The 16,287-nt window shown below is 33.5% G+C and overlaps 1 protein-coding gene across 34 annotated transcripts in view; it reads right to left on the reverse strand.

Annotated features, from left to right (window-relative positions):
- The window catches only part of LOC106875847 (coiled-coil domain-containing protein CG32809), a 931,982-nt gene that overhangs the window by 30,494 nt on the left and 885,201 nt on the right, over positions 1–16,287 (reverse strand). For 9 of the 34 annotated variants that reach the window (XR_016243094.1, XR_016243099.1, XR_016243098.1 and 6 more), the window contains one exon: positions 10,929–10,956. The exons of 24 other annotated variants lie outside the window; for them this stretch is intronic. Coding sequence is in view for 3 of the 10 variants with exons in the window: in XM_089357334.1 (XP_089213460.1) it covers positions 10,929–10,956 (28 nt within the window). In the remaining 7 variants the exon portion in view is untranslated. Of the gene's footprint in view, positions 1–10,928; positions 10,957–11,031; positions 11,321–16,287 lie in introns of those variants that run through there. One more of the 34 variants, XM_052970548.2, reaches the window with a different exon arrangement.

Genomic DNA, 16,287 nt, shown 5'->3' on the forward strand with positions numbered 1-16,287 from the left:
ACACAGTGACTGGTTTGATTTTCACTCAATTATTATTTATATCTCTTCTTCCAGAATGTTCATTGCCTTTTGTAACCCTGTCAATAGATGTTGACTCTGTCTGTTATTGGAGGTGTATTCTTTTTTTGTCCGCTTGTGTGCATGTGTGTACACCAGTGTACATATGTGCTTGTATATGAACATATGTATGTATGTGTGTATGCATATATGTATTTATGCGTGTGTGTACATACATACGTATGTATATATGTATTTTGCATATTCATCTGTTTGTGTGTGCATGTTTGTATGTATGTGTGTGTGTGTGTGTGTGTGTGTACGTATGCATGTGTGTCTATATTACCTATCTATCTACTTACCTATGTATCTATCTGTTTACTTACATATCCAGCAGTTACCTATATATACATACATACATATATATATATATATATATATATATATATATATATATATATATATATATATATATAGACATATATACATATATAGGTAAGTAAATAGATATGTAAGTAAATAGATATGTAAGTAAACAGATCGATACATTGGTAAGTAGATAGATAGGTACATAGGTAATATGGACACACATGCATACACACACACACACAAAAGGAGATAGAACCATATATGCACACACTCCATAGACACGCATGCATACATATATGCATATACACACATACATGCATGCATAAATACAAACATACATACATATGTGCATACACAAGCACACATGCACACAAACAGACAAAAAGAATGCAGCTCCAATAACGGACATAGTCAACATCCATTGACAAGGTTGCAAAAGGCGATGAAAATTTTGGAAGGAAAAAAAAGAAAGACAAATATATAAAAATATATATAATAAATGAGTGGAAATCGAACCAGTGAGTGTGTCGGATAATAAGGTAATAAGACAATATGACTCTCTCTACTTACAATATAATTTGCTTCAACACATGAATTCACATGAAGAATCTTGCAAACCAGATGATGTTTAATTTTAAACTTTTAAGAATTTTTGTTTTTTCTTTTAAAAAAGATTTCGTTGAAAAATTCATAGAAAATATCTTATAGAAATAAGAAGAAATCTTATTTCATATGAAATTGTTGTTAATTTTCTTATTGCTTTGTATTGTTTAAATTTATTCATCCAGGTTAGCAATAAACAATAAAATAAAAGGAGCTAAGATATATTTGGTAATTTTTCTTTACTTTTACATTTGATGGTAAAGTCTCTATTGAGTGAATGCAAGGGATTTGGAAAGAGCAACTACACAGTTACAATGAATTATTTTAATATCTTTAGAACATTATCTTAAACTTTAAAAACCAAAGATATTAACAACAGTTGGAGCTGACTATTGCACTGTTGCTGCTTTCAATAGACTTATGAAAAGATTAAACATTTAGAAAAGGTACAAGGCTGCTGTTGGGACTTGTAACAAGTACTGTGTGTACTTCTTTTCATGTATAGTTTAGGTTTTGGCATTGGGTGAGAATCAAAGAACTCAATGGCTCAAAGGTTGTGTATATTTCTAAAAGCCTTCTCAGAAGTTAGTGGCAATGAATGATCTTTTTGTATTCTTGTTCTTGTAGTGTGAGAAGCCAAATCAGTTAAAGATTTAGACAGATTCAGCTGACAATGCAGAATTCCAGATGTCTACCTGACTTTGTGCTCCTGACCATCAGGTGATTGGGCTCTAATAAGAACCTTGTAAAGCTTGTAAAAAGTTAAAATGCCTTAGAGTTGCAAGAAACAAAATGTCTTGGGGATATGTAGTACACATAATCTACTTTAAAGGCTTCTAGAAGAGTTTTCTTTTACAAAATAACTAATGAACAGTTTGTAATTCTAATACTGAGCACCATATACATCTAATAGTGAGTTGTCAATTTGTAATAATAAATCTTTCAGTTTCTTAGCTGCTGACACTGCTTCAATCTGTTTGGTATAACTATTTTGATTGTAAGGTATATTATTATTGTCAAAGATTTAAAGCAACGGTAAGTGGCACTTAATAGTAAAATTGATTATATACATGATCAATTTAATTAATACATTATTATTATTGTTGAGTGAAAGATAACAATGCATGCCATCGAAGTGACACTGTGGTACAAATATGAAGCCCAATATACCCATCATGACTGCCCATCTGATAAGGGTACACCAGGCACGTGCATCACAACTACATGTGTGTGACATGGTGACTTCATATCATTATAAACAGTGCATGACCTTGCAGGTGGGGTCCTGTTAGAATTTTCTTCAGGTCAGGTAGACCACCCCACTTAAAAGGTCCCTGAATAAGGTTTGTTTAAGGATGATGAAAGAAACACTTGTGTTTCCAGAGATGAATTATTCCTCTCAATACATGGCTATGATGCTCCCCCACTACTCCTGTTCACGATACGATCAGAGATGCACATATTGTCAGCCACTAAGGGACATGCTCAACTGGTTAAGGTGAAGCAACTGACAAGCAAGTCTGTGGTATTGAGCAGAATATTTGCTGTAGCCCATCTTTTATACCAAGACAAAACATGTACATGATAACATTTCCACTCAGTTAAGCCATGAAAGCCACTGCCTGGTACTGCATCAGGGCAGTTTCATTAATACATTATTATCATTATTATTGAGTGAGAGAGCAGTACATGCCATCAAAGTGACAAAATATACGAAGCCCAGTCTACCCATCATGACTACCTGTCCGGTAAGGGTACACCAGGCGCATGCATCACAACCATATGTGCACAACATAGTGATCACATATGAAGATAAACAGTGCATGACCTTGCAGGTGGGGCCCAGTTAGAATTTTCTTCAGGTTGAGTAGCCCATCTCGTTCAAAAGATCTCTGAATAAGGGTTGTTTAAGGATGTTGAACGAAACACCCATGTTTCTAAAGGTGAATTATCCAAACCCCAAAGAATTCCTCTCAACACATGGCTATGATGCTTCCTCTCTTCTGCTTGTGATCAGAGATGCACATATTGTCAGCCACTAAGGGGCATGCTCAACTGGTTAACGTAAAGCAACTGACAAACAAATCTGTGGTATTGAGCAGAATATTTGCTGTAGCCCATCTTTTATACCAAGACAAAACAATGTACATGATAACACTTCCAATCAGTTAAGATAAGAAGCTATGAGAGCGACTGCCTGGTACTGCAGCAGGGCATCATTGAGCAAAATATTTGCTGTAGCCCATCGTTTATACCAAGACAAAACAATGTACATGATAACACTTCTAATCAGTTATTATTATTGTTATTATTATTTTCAACTCAGGTTTTGTTGGACTCCTGACTTGCTACCTGCAGCTTTTGGTACCATGCTATTTGTTCTCTTCAACTTTAGCATACTTCCCTGATGATTCTGGCTGTGCCAAGGAGGCAAACTTTTTGCAACAGCTCTACTGAATACTCTATTCCCATTTCTTTTATGTTCTTCTCAATACCTTCTGATACTGAGCTCAAGGCATCAACAATAATTGGCACTATCTTCACCTTTTTCATTTGCCACATTTGAGCTATCTCATTGTATATGTCTATTTTTTGTCTTCCTTAACTATTTGTACATCAAAAGGGCATAAGGGGCATGCAGCATTAACTATAAAGCACAGGTGGTTCACTTTGTCTACCACCACTAGGTCTGGCTTGTTGTGCTCAAGCACCTGGTCTATTTGAATTGGGAAATCCCACAGGATTTTGCAAGTCTCCGACCCAGCCACTCTTTCATACCATGTCTTGCCTCTCTTTAACCCCCACCCACTTTTCACACAGTTTCTAATGTAGCACTTTTGCTGCTTCATAATGTCACCACAATGTATATTGGTTTTGGGTAAGTTCACAATATGGGCAATGGTTTCAACATAATTACAAATTCAGCACTATGGAGATACTTGCTCATTTCTAATGCTGACCCTCAAAATTGTGGTATAGTACTCTTTAACCAGTCTCACCTATGTTCTCCAGCAGCTTCAGTTGTGGCTACATAGAATTAATTGTGCAGTCATTTGTTGAGTAGCACTTCTTCATGTCCTTCTTGTACTTTTTGTCTTGTTCTTTTGTTCTTTCCCCGCTTTCAATATGCCCTCACCTCTGACTGCCACTAGCAAGGTTTTCTCACTTTGGGTTAGATATCTCAGCAAGTCCCCATGTTCAATATGTACACAGTTTTCCATAATTATCAGTCCCCTTCCTCCATTTGCTCTATTCATGTACAGAAGATCAGCTTCTGCACACAGCTGATGAGCTCCATGCATGGTTAAGAGCTTTCTTGGTTTCCTGTCCAATTTCTTTAGCTCATCCTCTGTCCACTTAAGAATTCTGGCTCTATAGCAAATCACTGCAGTTGTGCACAAGTTTATTGTCAAAATTATGTTTCTGGCATTCAAGTTTGAATCCAATATTTTGCCCAGTCCCTACAGATACTCTTCTTTGTCTTTTCTTTCATATCACCATGCTTAATTCCATTTACTTCAAGTATTCCCAGGTATTTATATCTGGATTTAGGTTCAGTTGCCTTCTTCATTTCACCACTTGGTATACATGTACTTTCTATTCTGACAAACTTTCCTCATCTCATCACCATCACAGAACCATTTGAAAGTCCAAACTCCATCCTGGTATCATTTGCTATATTTTATTCACAGAATGAACTAGACTGTCCAGTTCTGCCTCAATTTTTGTGAACAACTTCAAATTATCCATAAATAGCAGATGATTAAGCTTTTCTTTACCACTTCCCAGAACATATCCCAACTTTGTCTTCTGCAGTATTTCACTCATTCTCAGCACAAAGATAAATAGGGACATACTGCCCCTATTGGAAGATTTCTCTCTTCATTTTCACTTATCCTAAACCCTGATTCCCTACTGTCAATTCAGTTTTCCAACATTTCATATGGTTCCATATAAGGCTTCTCATGTTTTCTGCCACTCCATATTTTCTCATAGTTCTTGTTATCCAAGAGTGTGGTATAATATCATATGCTTTACATTAATCAATCCATGACATGCTCAAATTTGTGTTCCTTTTCTTGCAGTTTCTGATGATTAGCTTGTCAATTAATAGCTGATCTTTCATTCCCTGGTTCCTCTTTTGACATCCTTTCTGCTCATTCAATAGTAGCTCACTTTTCTTTTCTAAGTAACCATACAATTCACTAGCCAAAACACCTGACAGTAGTTTTTACACTAGCAGAAGACACATTATTGGTTGAAAGTTGGGTACAATGTTACCCTTTTTTAGATTCTTGACATAACAATGTCTTTCCTTTTGTTGTCCAACTGAGTACTGAGCCTTCCTGTGGGCATTTATCCAGCTGTTCTGCTATCCTTTCATGAGCCCTCTCAGCTTCTTCATCCAATAACCTTGGATACTATCTAGCTCTGGGCTCTTTCAATTTGGCATTATACTTATCTCATTCAATACACTTGTATTGGACATTTTCACTCAATATTGAGGTTTGTGTTTTAAGGTTAGCCACCAACTTCTTCTTCTTCTTCTTCTTCTTCTTCTTCTTCTTCTTCTTCTTCTTATTATTATTATTATTAAGGTGGCAAGCTGACACAATTATTAGCAAGCCAGGTAAAATGCTTAGCAGCATTTTTTCCGTCTTTATGTTCTAAGTTCAAATTCTTTTGAAGTCAGCTTTACTTTTCACCCTTTTGGGGTCTATAAAAAAAGTTCCAATTGAACATTGGGGTTGATGCAATCAACTACCTACAGCCCAACAAATTTCAGGCTTTGTGCCTATAGTGGAAAGGATTATTATTATTATTATTATTATTATTATTATTATTATTATTATTATTATTATTATTATTATTATTATTATTATTAAAGGTGGTGAGCTGGCAGAATCATTAATACACTGGACAAAATGCTGAGTGGCATTTCTTTCTGACTTTTTGAGTTCAGATTCCACTGAGGTGGATTTTGCCTTTCATCCTTCAAGGGTCAATAAAATAAGTACCAGTTGATCACTGGAGTCAATGTAATTGAATACCTCTCATCTACCAAAATTGTCAGACCTTGTGCCTATAGAAGAAAGAATTATCATTACAACTACATTGAAGTTTGCTGAGACAATTTAAATACTTAAATGAAGGCCTTTTCTAACTGATTTTCTAATATCAGGTTGAGTAAAAAGCAAGCAACGTTTTGAACCATGAAGAATTTGTACCAGATTTTTGCAGAGTTTTGAATTTTGCAGAGTTCTGATAATACAGGCAGAGACTTGCCTACATGTATCAATAAATTAACATTGATATTTTTTCACTGTTGTTACAATAATCTGAAATTGAACTGTCAAAGCATGATATTTGAGCAATTTTGCTATTCAACTTCAAAAAAGTATGTAAAACAGCTGAAACTGTTCACGATATCAGCAAAATGTTTGAGGAAATGACCAGTGAGTGGTCAACTTGAAAATGGTTTAAACGATTTCGCAGTGAAGAACTGAGCCTTGAAGATTGGGAGTATAGTGGACGCCCATCTGTCATCAATGATGGTTAATTAAGACCATCATTGAGAAAGATCCATGTAAAACTTCTCAACAACTGGCAAAAGAACTTTAAGTTAGCCAGAAAACTGCCTGCAACCATTTGCATGTAACTGGAAAACCAAAAAAGCTTGACAAATGGGTACCACACGATTTGAATGAAAATCAGAAAATGTGCAGACATGAAATTTGCTTGTTGCTTCTTCTCTGTAACCAAATCGATCCATTTCTTGACTGTATTGTAACTTGCGATGAAAAATGGATTCTCTGTACAATAATAAAAAACGTTCTTCACAGTGATTGGATCAAAATGAAGCACTGAAAACCTTCCCTAAACCCGAGGTCTTCAAAAAGAAGGTTATGGTGACTGTTTGGTGGTGTACTGCTGGACTCATCCACTATAACTTCTTAAAACTTGGAAAAACCATTACTGTAGAAACATATTGCCATGAAATTGCTAAAATGAATGAAAAACTGCTACTCATCCATCTCAGACTGGTCAACAGAAGAGGGTCAATCATTCTTCATGACAATGCTTGACCACACGTTTCACTAATGATGCTTCAGAAGTTGAGAGAACTTGGCTATGAAGTTCTTCCTCACTCAGCTTATTCCACAGACCTTTCTCCTACCGACAATCACTTTTTCAAGCACCTTGATGGTTTCCTGCGAGAGAAGGAGTTCAAAAATCAAACCGATGCTGAAAGTGTATTCAAAGTGTTCATCAACTCCAAAACTCCATATTTTTATGTTACCAGAATAAACAAACTTCTAACTCATTGACAAAAATGCTTTGATTGTAATGGTACTTACTTTGATGAATAACATTTCTGCATTGTTGCAATATATTGTGATGAATTTCATGTTTCAAAACGTTGCTTACTTTTTACTCAGCCTGATAGATAAAATCCAGAATACTGAAAATTTTCCTAGGCTTGTCAAAGATAGAAAGTTTAAGAAGTGGAAACTTCTGAATTGAAATTTGTCTGTAACAGAAAGTAATTGGATGACAACATTTTCATTAAATGTATTTGTATACAATGAAGAGATTTTAACATTAAAACATTAAAACATTAAAACATTTAAAAAGCATGGAGTCAGCTATTTGATATTATCAGAATATTAGAAAAAAAAAATGAAGAGAAGTGGGGAGAGGAAGGAATGAAAGATTGAGTAAGTGAAAGACTTGAACAGGATGAAGAAAAAACTAATGGAGAATGTGAAAATACAGAAATGGTTTGTAGATAACTAAATTTACTCATGAGTGGGAAGCACAAACACAATTTCTAAAGACCCACAATAATTTTCTTTGGTAGAATCCTATTTATCATTTCTTGTACAGTATAAACATTCCATTTTTCACAGAAATGCAATCTATATTCAAAAGTAGTGCATTTAGGCACGAATAACATATTTTTATCCAAGATGGTTGTCTAATGTTACAAGTACACCAAACATAATTTAAGAACAATGACAATGTTGATTTAAAATTAAATTATTCAAATGAAACTAGACAGCAACACATGCAAGTTAAATGAATAAACAGCAATAAAATATTTTAATCAAAGAATATTTGTGGTTATTAAAATTTTAATATATTGATTTAGTATTTATCAACATTTTTGAATTATAATTAACAAACAAAATCAGATTATAGCATTCATAAAAATAATCTCTCAAAACTGGTTATTTAATCTCAGATAAGCCATGCATCACTTAAAGTTATTTTTTTGTGGAAATACTTTCTTTGGAAAAGCTGTTATACATACACTTTTACAGGCTAATAATATTCTGGATTAAAATACTCAGAATAACTAGAAGTTTATCATCTCTTTTTGAATTTGATAACAGAATTGAATATATATGGTAATTAAATATTGATTTCAAATTTCGGCACAAGGCCAGCAATTTTGGGGGTGGGGGTAAGTTGATTACATCAACCCCAGTGCTTGACTGGTACTTATTTCATGGACCCCAAAAGGATAAAAGGCTAAGTCGACCTCAGTGGAATTTGGACTCAGAATGTAAAGACAGATTAAATGCTGCTAAGCATTTTGCCCGGTATGTTAACAATTCTGCCAGCTTGCCTCTTTTATATATGGTAAAATATATTTACCATATACACTCAGGATGTTTGTTTTGAGCAAATTATCCATACTTGTAACCAGTCCAGATTAAAATAAAGATGGAATGGTTTGACAAAATTGATTGCACATAGCCCTAATTAAAAAAATTATTATTCTTTAATCCTTAACATTTAAAGTAGTGCTAGACTGATGTTCTGAAAATATGTTAAATAATTTTCCTTTTTTTTTACATTCCTAAAGTCCTATTTTGATTTGAATTCACTCAGACATAAATGACTTGATGTTATTTAAATCAATATGGTTTTTCCCTTTTGAAAAACTAGTTTAAGAAGAACAAGTAAAAAAATAAAAAGAGTTCTAAAAATGAAAAAACAGGATTGGAGAAATTATTTCTGAAATTGAGTTTAATAATTTTTACTACAAGGGTAAATATTCAAGCGTGTTCACAGTATTTCAGTAATTTCTGCACTTTTATAAACCTAATAGATTAACATTCAAATACATAAGAGCTATTTAGTAAAATTATGCTCAGTGTTAGTCCTAAATTAGCATCCTCAGCATATAATGGTTTCAGATTGAGAAGCTTTGATTAAACTAAGCCCAACTGGTTACTGAAACAAACTATATTTAGCACAGCACTAAGTTTAATGATGCATTTAACTAAAGTCTTTGTTATAAAAATTATCATTATTCTGCTACTCAAGCTGAAAGTCTTTTGCTCAATTCCTTTTTGGTTCTATTACTATAAAATAATGTTGAATCTAGACCTTCAATTTTATCTAAAACAAATCATATAGAATCATTATCACTGGTGTAAATGTTTTCAAAATAGCTTTCGCTTATTCAAGCTTATTTATATAATTTTTCACTGTAGTTTCTATTTTTAGACAATGCTTCAATAAAGTTGAATTATCTTTAAAGTTTTCCAAGCAGTCATTTTTAATCCACTGCCGGATAAGCTTCAGCATGCCATTGTTGGCTTAACTATGTTGATTGTAGACTTACTTGTTGACACTGGACAACTGCAGGTTAGATGGATTGCTCCTGTGGTTGGGTAATTTGGCAGAATTTGAAACCAGAATGCAAAGTGCTAGAGCAAATACTTGAAGACATCTCATCTGATGTTCTAACAATCTACTAATCAATCACCCTGTAGTGGTACTATATTTATTGATAGTGAGAGGAGAAAAGGCAAAGTTGATTTTGAGTGGGATTTGAACTAAGAGCACAGTGAACTAGAATAAATATTGTAAGGCATTTTATTTGATGTTTCATTATATCTGTCAGTTCAGTACCTTTTATATTTAGATATTTATGTAAAATTATACTTTATGGAAAAATTCCATCATTTGGATCACAGGAGCAACATTTGTAAAAATTTGCTTTTACATCCTATAATATAAAGCAGTTGGTAGAGCTCTCTCCTTTCTTTGTTTCTAAGTTATTCATATGAGGATGTGAATTCACCATTACAATTGAGTGAAATTTTTCATGGTGTCTGGGTATATTATTTGAGAATCAAAGCCATGGACATAACACACTGAAATTAAAGTAAATGAACTGTCAAACTTAGCACTACTAGGCTTCTGCTTTCATAACATTGACCTATTATATTGCAATAACAGTCAACTATAAATTCAGTTTTTTTAATATTATGATACACAGAAATGTAAATTTGACATTGCTGAATCCTTTCGTATTGTTTAATAAATAAAGTAAATAACATTTTTTAAAAAGAATATAGAACAAAGAAATCTGGAGTTATCTCATTCTATTATAAGTAAATTTATCTGAAATATCTTCTAGTTTATTCGAGGTTAGTTATAATTTAAATAAGACTTTTGATGAAACTGAACTGTAAACAGTTGGAAAAAATGGATGTTGTACCAAATACAGTGAAAACACACACGCACGCACGCACGCACGCACGCACGCACGCACGCACACGCACACACACACACACACACACACACACACACACACACACACACAGAGCCATAGCTAGTTAGCCTTTAGCAACCTTTGTGAGCAGACTCACTATTTTTTCTTTACTTAATATATCTATGAAGCAGGACAATAAATAGTGCCGAGTCTCCCAGTTATCCAACATTGTGTAACCAATGGAACTGACCTTCCACATTAAATCTAGCTATGGCTCTGTATAGTAATAAGTTGTAAAGAGTAAGCCAGAAGAAAAAAATGGATTTGATGTCTTAGAAAGTTCACATTAAGTTCTTTAAAAGTCAGTCATAAAGAAAAAAACATTCATTAATCAGTGAAATGACAGAAGGCTGAACATGTAGCTATCTTAGATGGCTCCACTCACCGGCATGGACCAATACACAACCATATATCTGAAAGTGAGTATGAAAGATTATGTTAATAGAAAAGTATGTAATGTCTGAAAGCTTAACCAGTCTTAACTTTTGGAAAAACTGTAACAGCCATAAAATAGAAAGAAGTTCATAAGAAATGGTAAAAGTTAAAACGAAATCTTTCTAAAAATACCACTGAGCTACTGAGAAAGTCTGATTTTCCTAGGATGCATAAATATGACAACTCCTTCAAAGGGACAATGGTATTCTCTCCAGAAGGTTTGTATTATTTTCACCAGCTTGTAAAACAGAAGCATGTAGAAAAGTGGAATCAAGTATTTTGTTTAGAAAATGTTGAGGTTGAATTTGGACTTACTGACTGCCAGCAACTCAGCTTTCACTTCTAAAAATTTGGAAAACAAAAACAAAATTATTTAGAGTCTCAGATTAACTTTTTGTTTTTATCACAAATGCTAGAAAAGTTTTGAATATTATTTTCAATATTTCATTAAAGTAGAAACTAGTTTATAAAAAGAACAATGAAAGTCTTGGAAAGAAAAATGAATGGAGGGTATCACACATCCATATAAAGTCAATCATAAAAACTTCAGTTACAGCTGTAACTTCACTTCACAAATTGAAAGAATAGAGAGAGAACTGAAATAATATAACATTGTGGATCATGTATGCACCAAATATGGCCAACAGGCTGTATGTTGCCATTGCTAAATTTCCTTATAGGAAAACTGTGATAATCTCTTAAAAATACTCAATACACCCAATTGCTGAAGCAAAACTCAGAACTAAACCTATTAATTTAAATCATTCTTCCTATATTTATGATTCAATATAGAAATATATAAAAAAGATTAACTTACATTTTCGGAAAATCTATTGTTCCCAGCAGTATTTTTCTTTAAAACTATATTTACTCTGATTATTGAGGTGTGTAGTTCTTCCTTATTTTATCTGCTTCTTCTTTGTCAAAATAGTTATGCCTAAATTGCATTTGCTATTAGATTGCATGCAGAAGAATAGCTAAATAAAGTGATAGCCATACCAAATATACATGATAGGAGCATATGTACCAAACCTAATGTTTGAAGCTGAAAGAATCAATAATAGAGGAGAAACTAAAGGCAAACTTTTAGACATCCATATTAAGGACCAAAGATTAAAAAAAGTGCTTGCCAATAGATATTTCAATAGCAGTGGACAAAAATATCTTTTGGAAAGAAGAGAGAATTTTAAATAATTTGAATAAGAATATGGAGTACTTGAAACATACAATTATATGGTATGTTATTGGTGATGATAAATTTCTTTTTTTCATCATTAAGCCAATTCTAGGTAGTGTATGTAGTAAAGTGCATTAGGGCAGGATCTGAAATTGGAGTTAAGCTGGACAAAACTAGATACAGTAATCTATTCTTTTGTACACTAGGCACAAGGTCTGAAATTTTTGGGGAGGGGAGCCAGTTGATTAGATCGACACCAGTACTCAACTGGTACTTAATTTATCGACCCCAAAAGGATGAAAGGCAAAGTCGACCTCAGTGGAATTTGAACTTAGAATGTAAAGACAGACGAAATACCACCAAGCATTTTGCCCGACATGATAACGATTCTGCCAGCTTGCCACCCTAGATTCAGCAATCTCTGTTATAATAATAACAATATTTTATAAAGTACTTTTAACAACAGTAATTTATAATGCAAACACAAAGACAGACATTTTTTTTTAGAGAATACTGTAGTTAATTTAATCAACACCAGTATTTAACTGGTACATATTTTATTGATATGTAAAGATCTTTAGCTTGACAAGTGCACTGTTACAATATAAGCAGGAAAGCTTGTTAAAGCTGTAAACATCCAGACAGTGATAAAAATCAATGTAAAGGGTCTTAGCCAAAATAAGGTTGTCAGCCAGTACACCAGGATGAAAAGAGTTATCACAAATGAATACAGGTGAATGCATGTATTGTTATACATGTATTGTAAATGAATAAAGGTGAATTCATGTAAGACTGAACTGAATTCCTAAAACAAGAATATTGATCAACAAATCTAGCAGTATCAATATATGGTTTTTGTATTATTGACTGAAAACCACAGAAAACCAAAATAACTAGACAGAAATCTAAGAAAGCTTCTTACCACAAACAGGATGACAAAGATTCACCATCTTAAAGCTGATGTAAATAAATTATATATTAAAGGACAAAGTGGTGAACACAAACTTCATCTTATAATAATATTATTTATAGTTAAATGAATCTAGTTGAATAAGAACTGCTTTATTAATAACTTACATAAACAGGGGACTATAAAAATGTATTTATTCACTAAAATTTAAGCTGACATAGGAAGAATTTTAATTGTAAAAGAAATGATGATTTCTTACTTTGTACAAATTTGTAAGGGAATATTTTCGTGCAATAACTGTAGATGATTATAAGTATAAATTCAGATGTGAAAAACAACTTGAAAAAGTAGCCTAAAGAAAAACATGTTTAAATGACAAAAAAGAAAAGTTCTGATAAGTCTACACAAATGTTTATTTAATCTGTTATTGGCGACACAAACAATAATATAGGATGATGAAGGTCACGACAAATAGAGTAAAAAAAATTGAAGCCATGGCCTTGATTAATGCTATTATTTTGTCAAAAGTAAAAGAAGATTAGCACATACTGTCATCTAGAGATTTGAATCAAAAGAACGTAAATACAAAAATACGAAGCATCAGTTGTCATTGGAGCACTTGACACATGAATAATTTTTGTCTCATTCTTGGATCGTTAAATACCTGCAGATGTTTGGTGTTGCTGACAATATCGCAAATTTTCTGATGCGTAGCATGAAAGAGTGGAAAACCAAATTGTACTCAAGTAACGTATTCCTTGGAGAAGTTAATATTAAAAAGGGCATCTTCCAAGGTGACTCATTTTCTCTGTTACTATTTGTAATTGCACTAATACCCATAACAATGACACTTAGGAAAGTTAAGATGGATTACCGATGTGGGAAGAAAGGCCCATTATTGAACCATCTTCTGTTTATGGATGATCTGAAATTGTTTGAGAAATCTGAAAAACTGATAGATTCCTTAACCAAAACAGTCCAGAAGTGTTGCATATGGCATAGTGGTTAAGAGCGTGGGCTACTAATCCCAAGATTCTGACTTCGATTCCTTAGGAATGAGAACCCAGTTTTGACATTTCCCCAAGACACCTGATGAAGGCTGGAGGGTATATCAGCTGAAACATGTTAACAACAAACAAAATGAGGATAAATATCTGTCAAATGTAAATAATGTAAATACACAGGATGTCAAGGATAATACAGCATTGTGGTAATGGCTTGAGCAAGGTGATATGAAGTGTACCACCAAAAACCTGATCATTACTGCACAAGACCTGGTTCTCATTACCAAGTCAGTGAAGTATAACATCTATAAAACTTCTGATACCCAGAAATGCAGACTCTGTGGAAAGAGTGTGGAAAATATGACCCACTTGTTAAGTGGATGTGAGAGCCTTGCACAAAAAGAATACAAGCACTGCCATGATAATGTGTGTGTATCTTTATTGGCTCTTATGCTGTAAATAGCAATCTGAGCATTTACCAAGTAAAGGATGGAAAATAATGATATTCTGGGACTATGATTTTCAGATGGATCATGTAATCGAACACTGTTGGCCGGATATTGTCATATTGAATAAGAGAGACAAATACTGTTAGATCATTGATGTAGTCATACTAAATGACATGAATGTTGTGAGTAAAGAGGTTGAAAAAATCATCATGTACACTGAATTGAAAGTGAAAATGACAAGACTGTATTGATTGCAAGAGGGTAATGTAAAAGTGATACCAGTAGTGATCAGAGAGTTGGGCTCAATCTCATTGAAACTTCAAGACTTCTTAAGGCAACTGGAAATCCCATGCAAGATTATTGCAGCCTTATTGGGCACTGCGCACATCTTAAGGAAAGTATTATCTGTCTGAGGTTCTTGTTGTGACTTGACAGATGACTAAAGACTCTGATGCATTTTTACCTACACTGTGTTACAAAGGAATAATAATAATAATAATAATAATAATAATAATAATAATAATAATAATAATAATAATAATAATAATAATAATAATAATCCTTTCTACTATAGGCACAAGGCTTGAAGTTTGGAGGAAGAGAATAGTCGATTACATCAAACCCAGTGTTTCACTGGTACTTAATTTATCAATCCCAAAAAGATGAAAGGCAAAGTCGACCTTGGCAGAATTTGAACTCAGAATATAAAGATGGTTGAAATACTGTCAAGCACTTCGCTCAGCATGCTAATGATTCTGCCAGCTTGCTTAATAATGATAATGGTTTCAAATTTTGGCACAAGGCCAGGAATTTCAGGCAGGGGACAAATTGATTACATTGACCCCAGTGTTCAACTGGTACTTATTTCATTGATCCCGAAAGGATGAAAGGCTAAGTTGAACCCAGCAGATTTTGAACTTAGTGAAAAGACAGCCAAAATACCACTAAGCATTTTGCCCAGCTTGCTAATGATTCTGCCAATTCATTGCCCTTAATAATAATGATGATGGACTCTTCTGTCAAAGATGACATATGAGTGTGCAGCTTTTACTGAATGACCTGCACAAATGATTTGTTCATGCTGCATGTTAGCTCACACTTTCTATCATATTGACATTGTCTGAACAAGTGCATGATGTACCACACACCAGGTGTCAGAGTGATTGCAGAGCAACATGAGATGAAGTGTTTCACTCAAGAACACAATACACCACCCAGTCTAGGAATTGAAATTACAATTGCTAGATTATGAGTGCAACACCCTAACCATTAAGGCATAATACCACTTATTAGTTGATAAATTGATAATTAGAAATTGTAGATGCTGATTGACAGGACTGAATATAGCATGGTTAGATTGCAAAAAAAGTATATGATATGATACCACACAGTTAGATAAGTAAAATAATGAGCATGTTTGGAGTGGCAGAAAATATGAAGAAAATGGTTAATCAAAGTATGAAACATTGGAATACTGAATTAACTGGAAGAAAACAAAAACTTGGAAAAATGAACATCAGATGTGGAATATTTCAAGGTGATAGCTTATCTTCATTATCGTTTGTATTGGACATGATACCACCCAGATTGATATTGTGAAAAGTTACAATAGCTTATGATTTTGGAAAAGGATATGGTCAAATAAATCATCTCTTTTTCATGGATGATATAAAGATTTATGTGAAAAATGAGAAACGGCTTGAAAGCCTTAGACGTATTGTTTGCATTTTCTGAAATGATGTAGGTATGGAATTTGAGATTGAAAAGTG

Source organism: Octopus bimaculoides, chromosome 9, assembly GCF_046866305.1.
Source record: "Octopus bimaculoides isolate indiv1 chromosome 9, ASM4686630v1, whole genome shotgun sequence".
In the NCBI taxonomy this organism is placed as follows: Eukaryota; Metazoa; Mollusca; class Cephalopoda; order Octopoda; family Octopodidae; genus Octopus; species Octopus bimaculoides.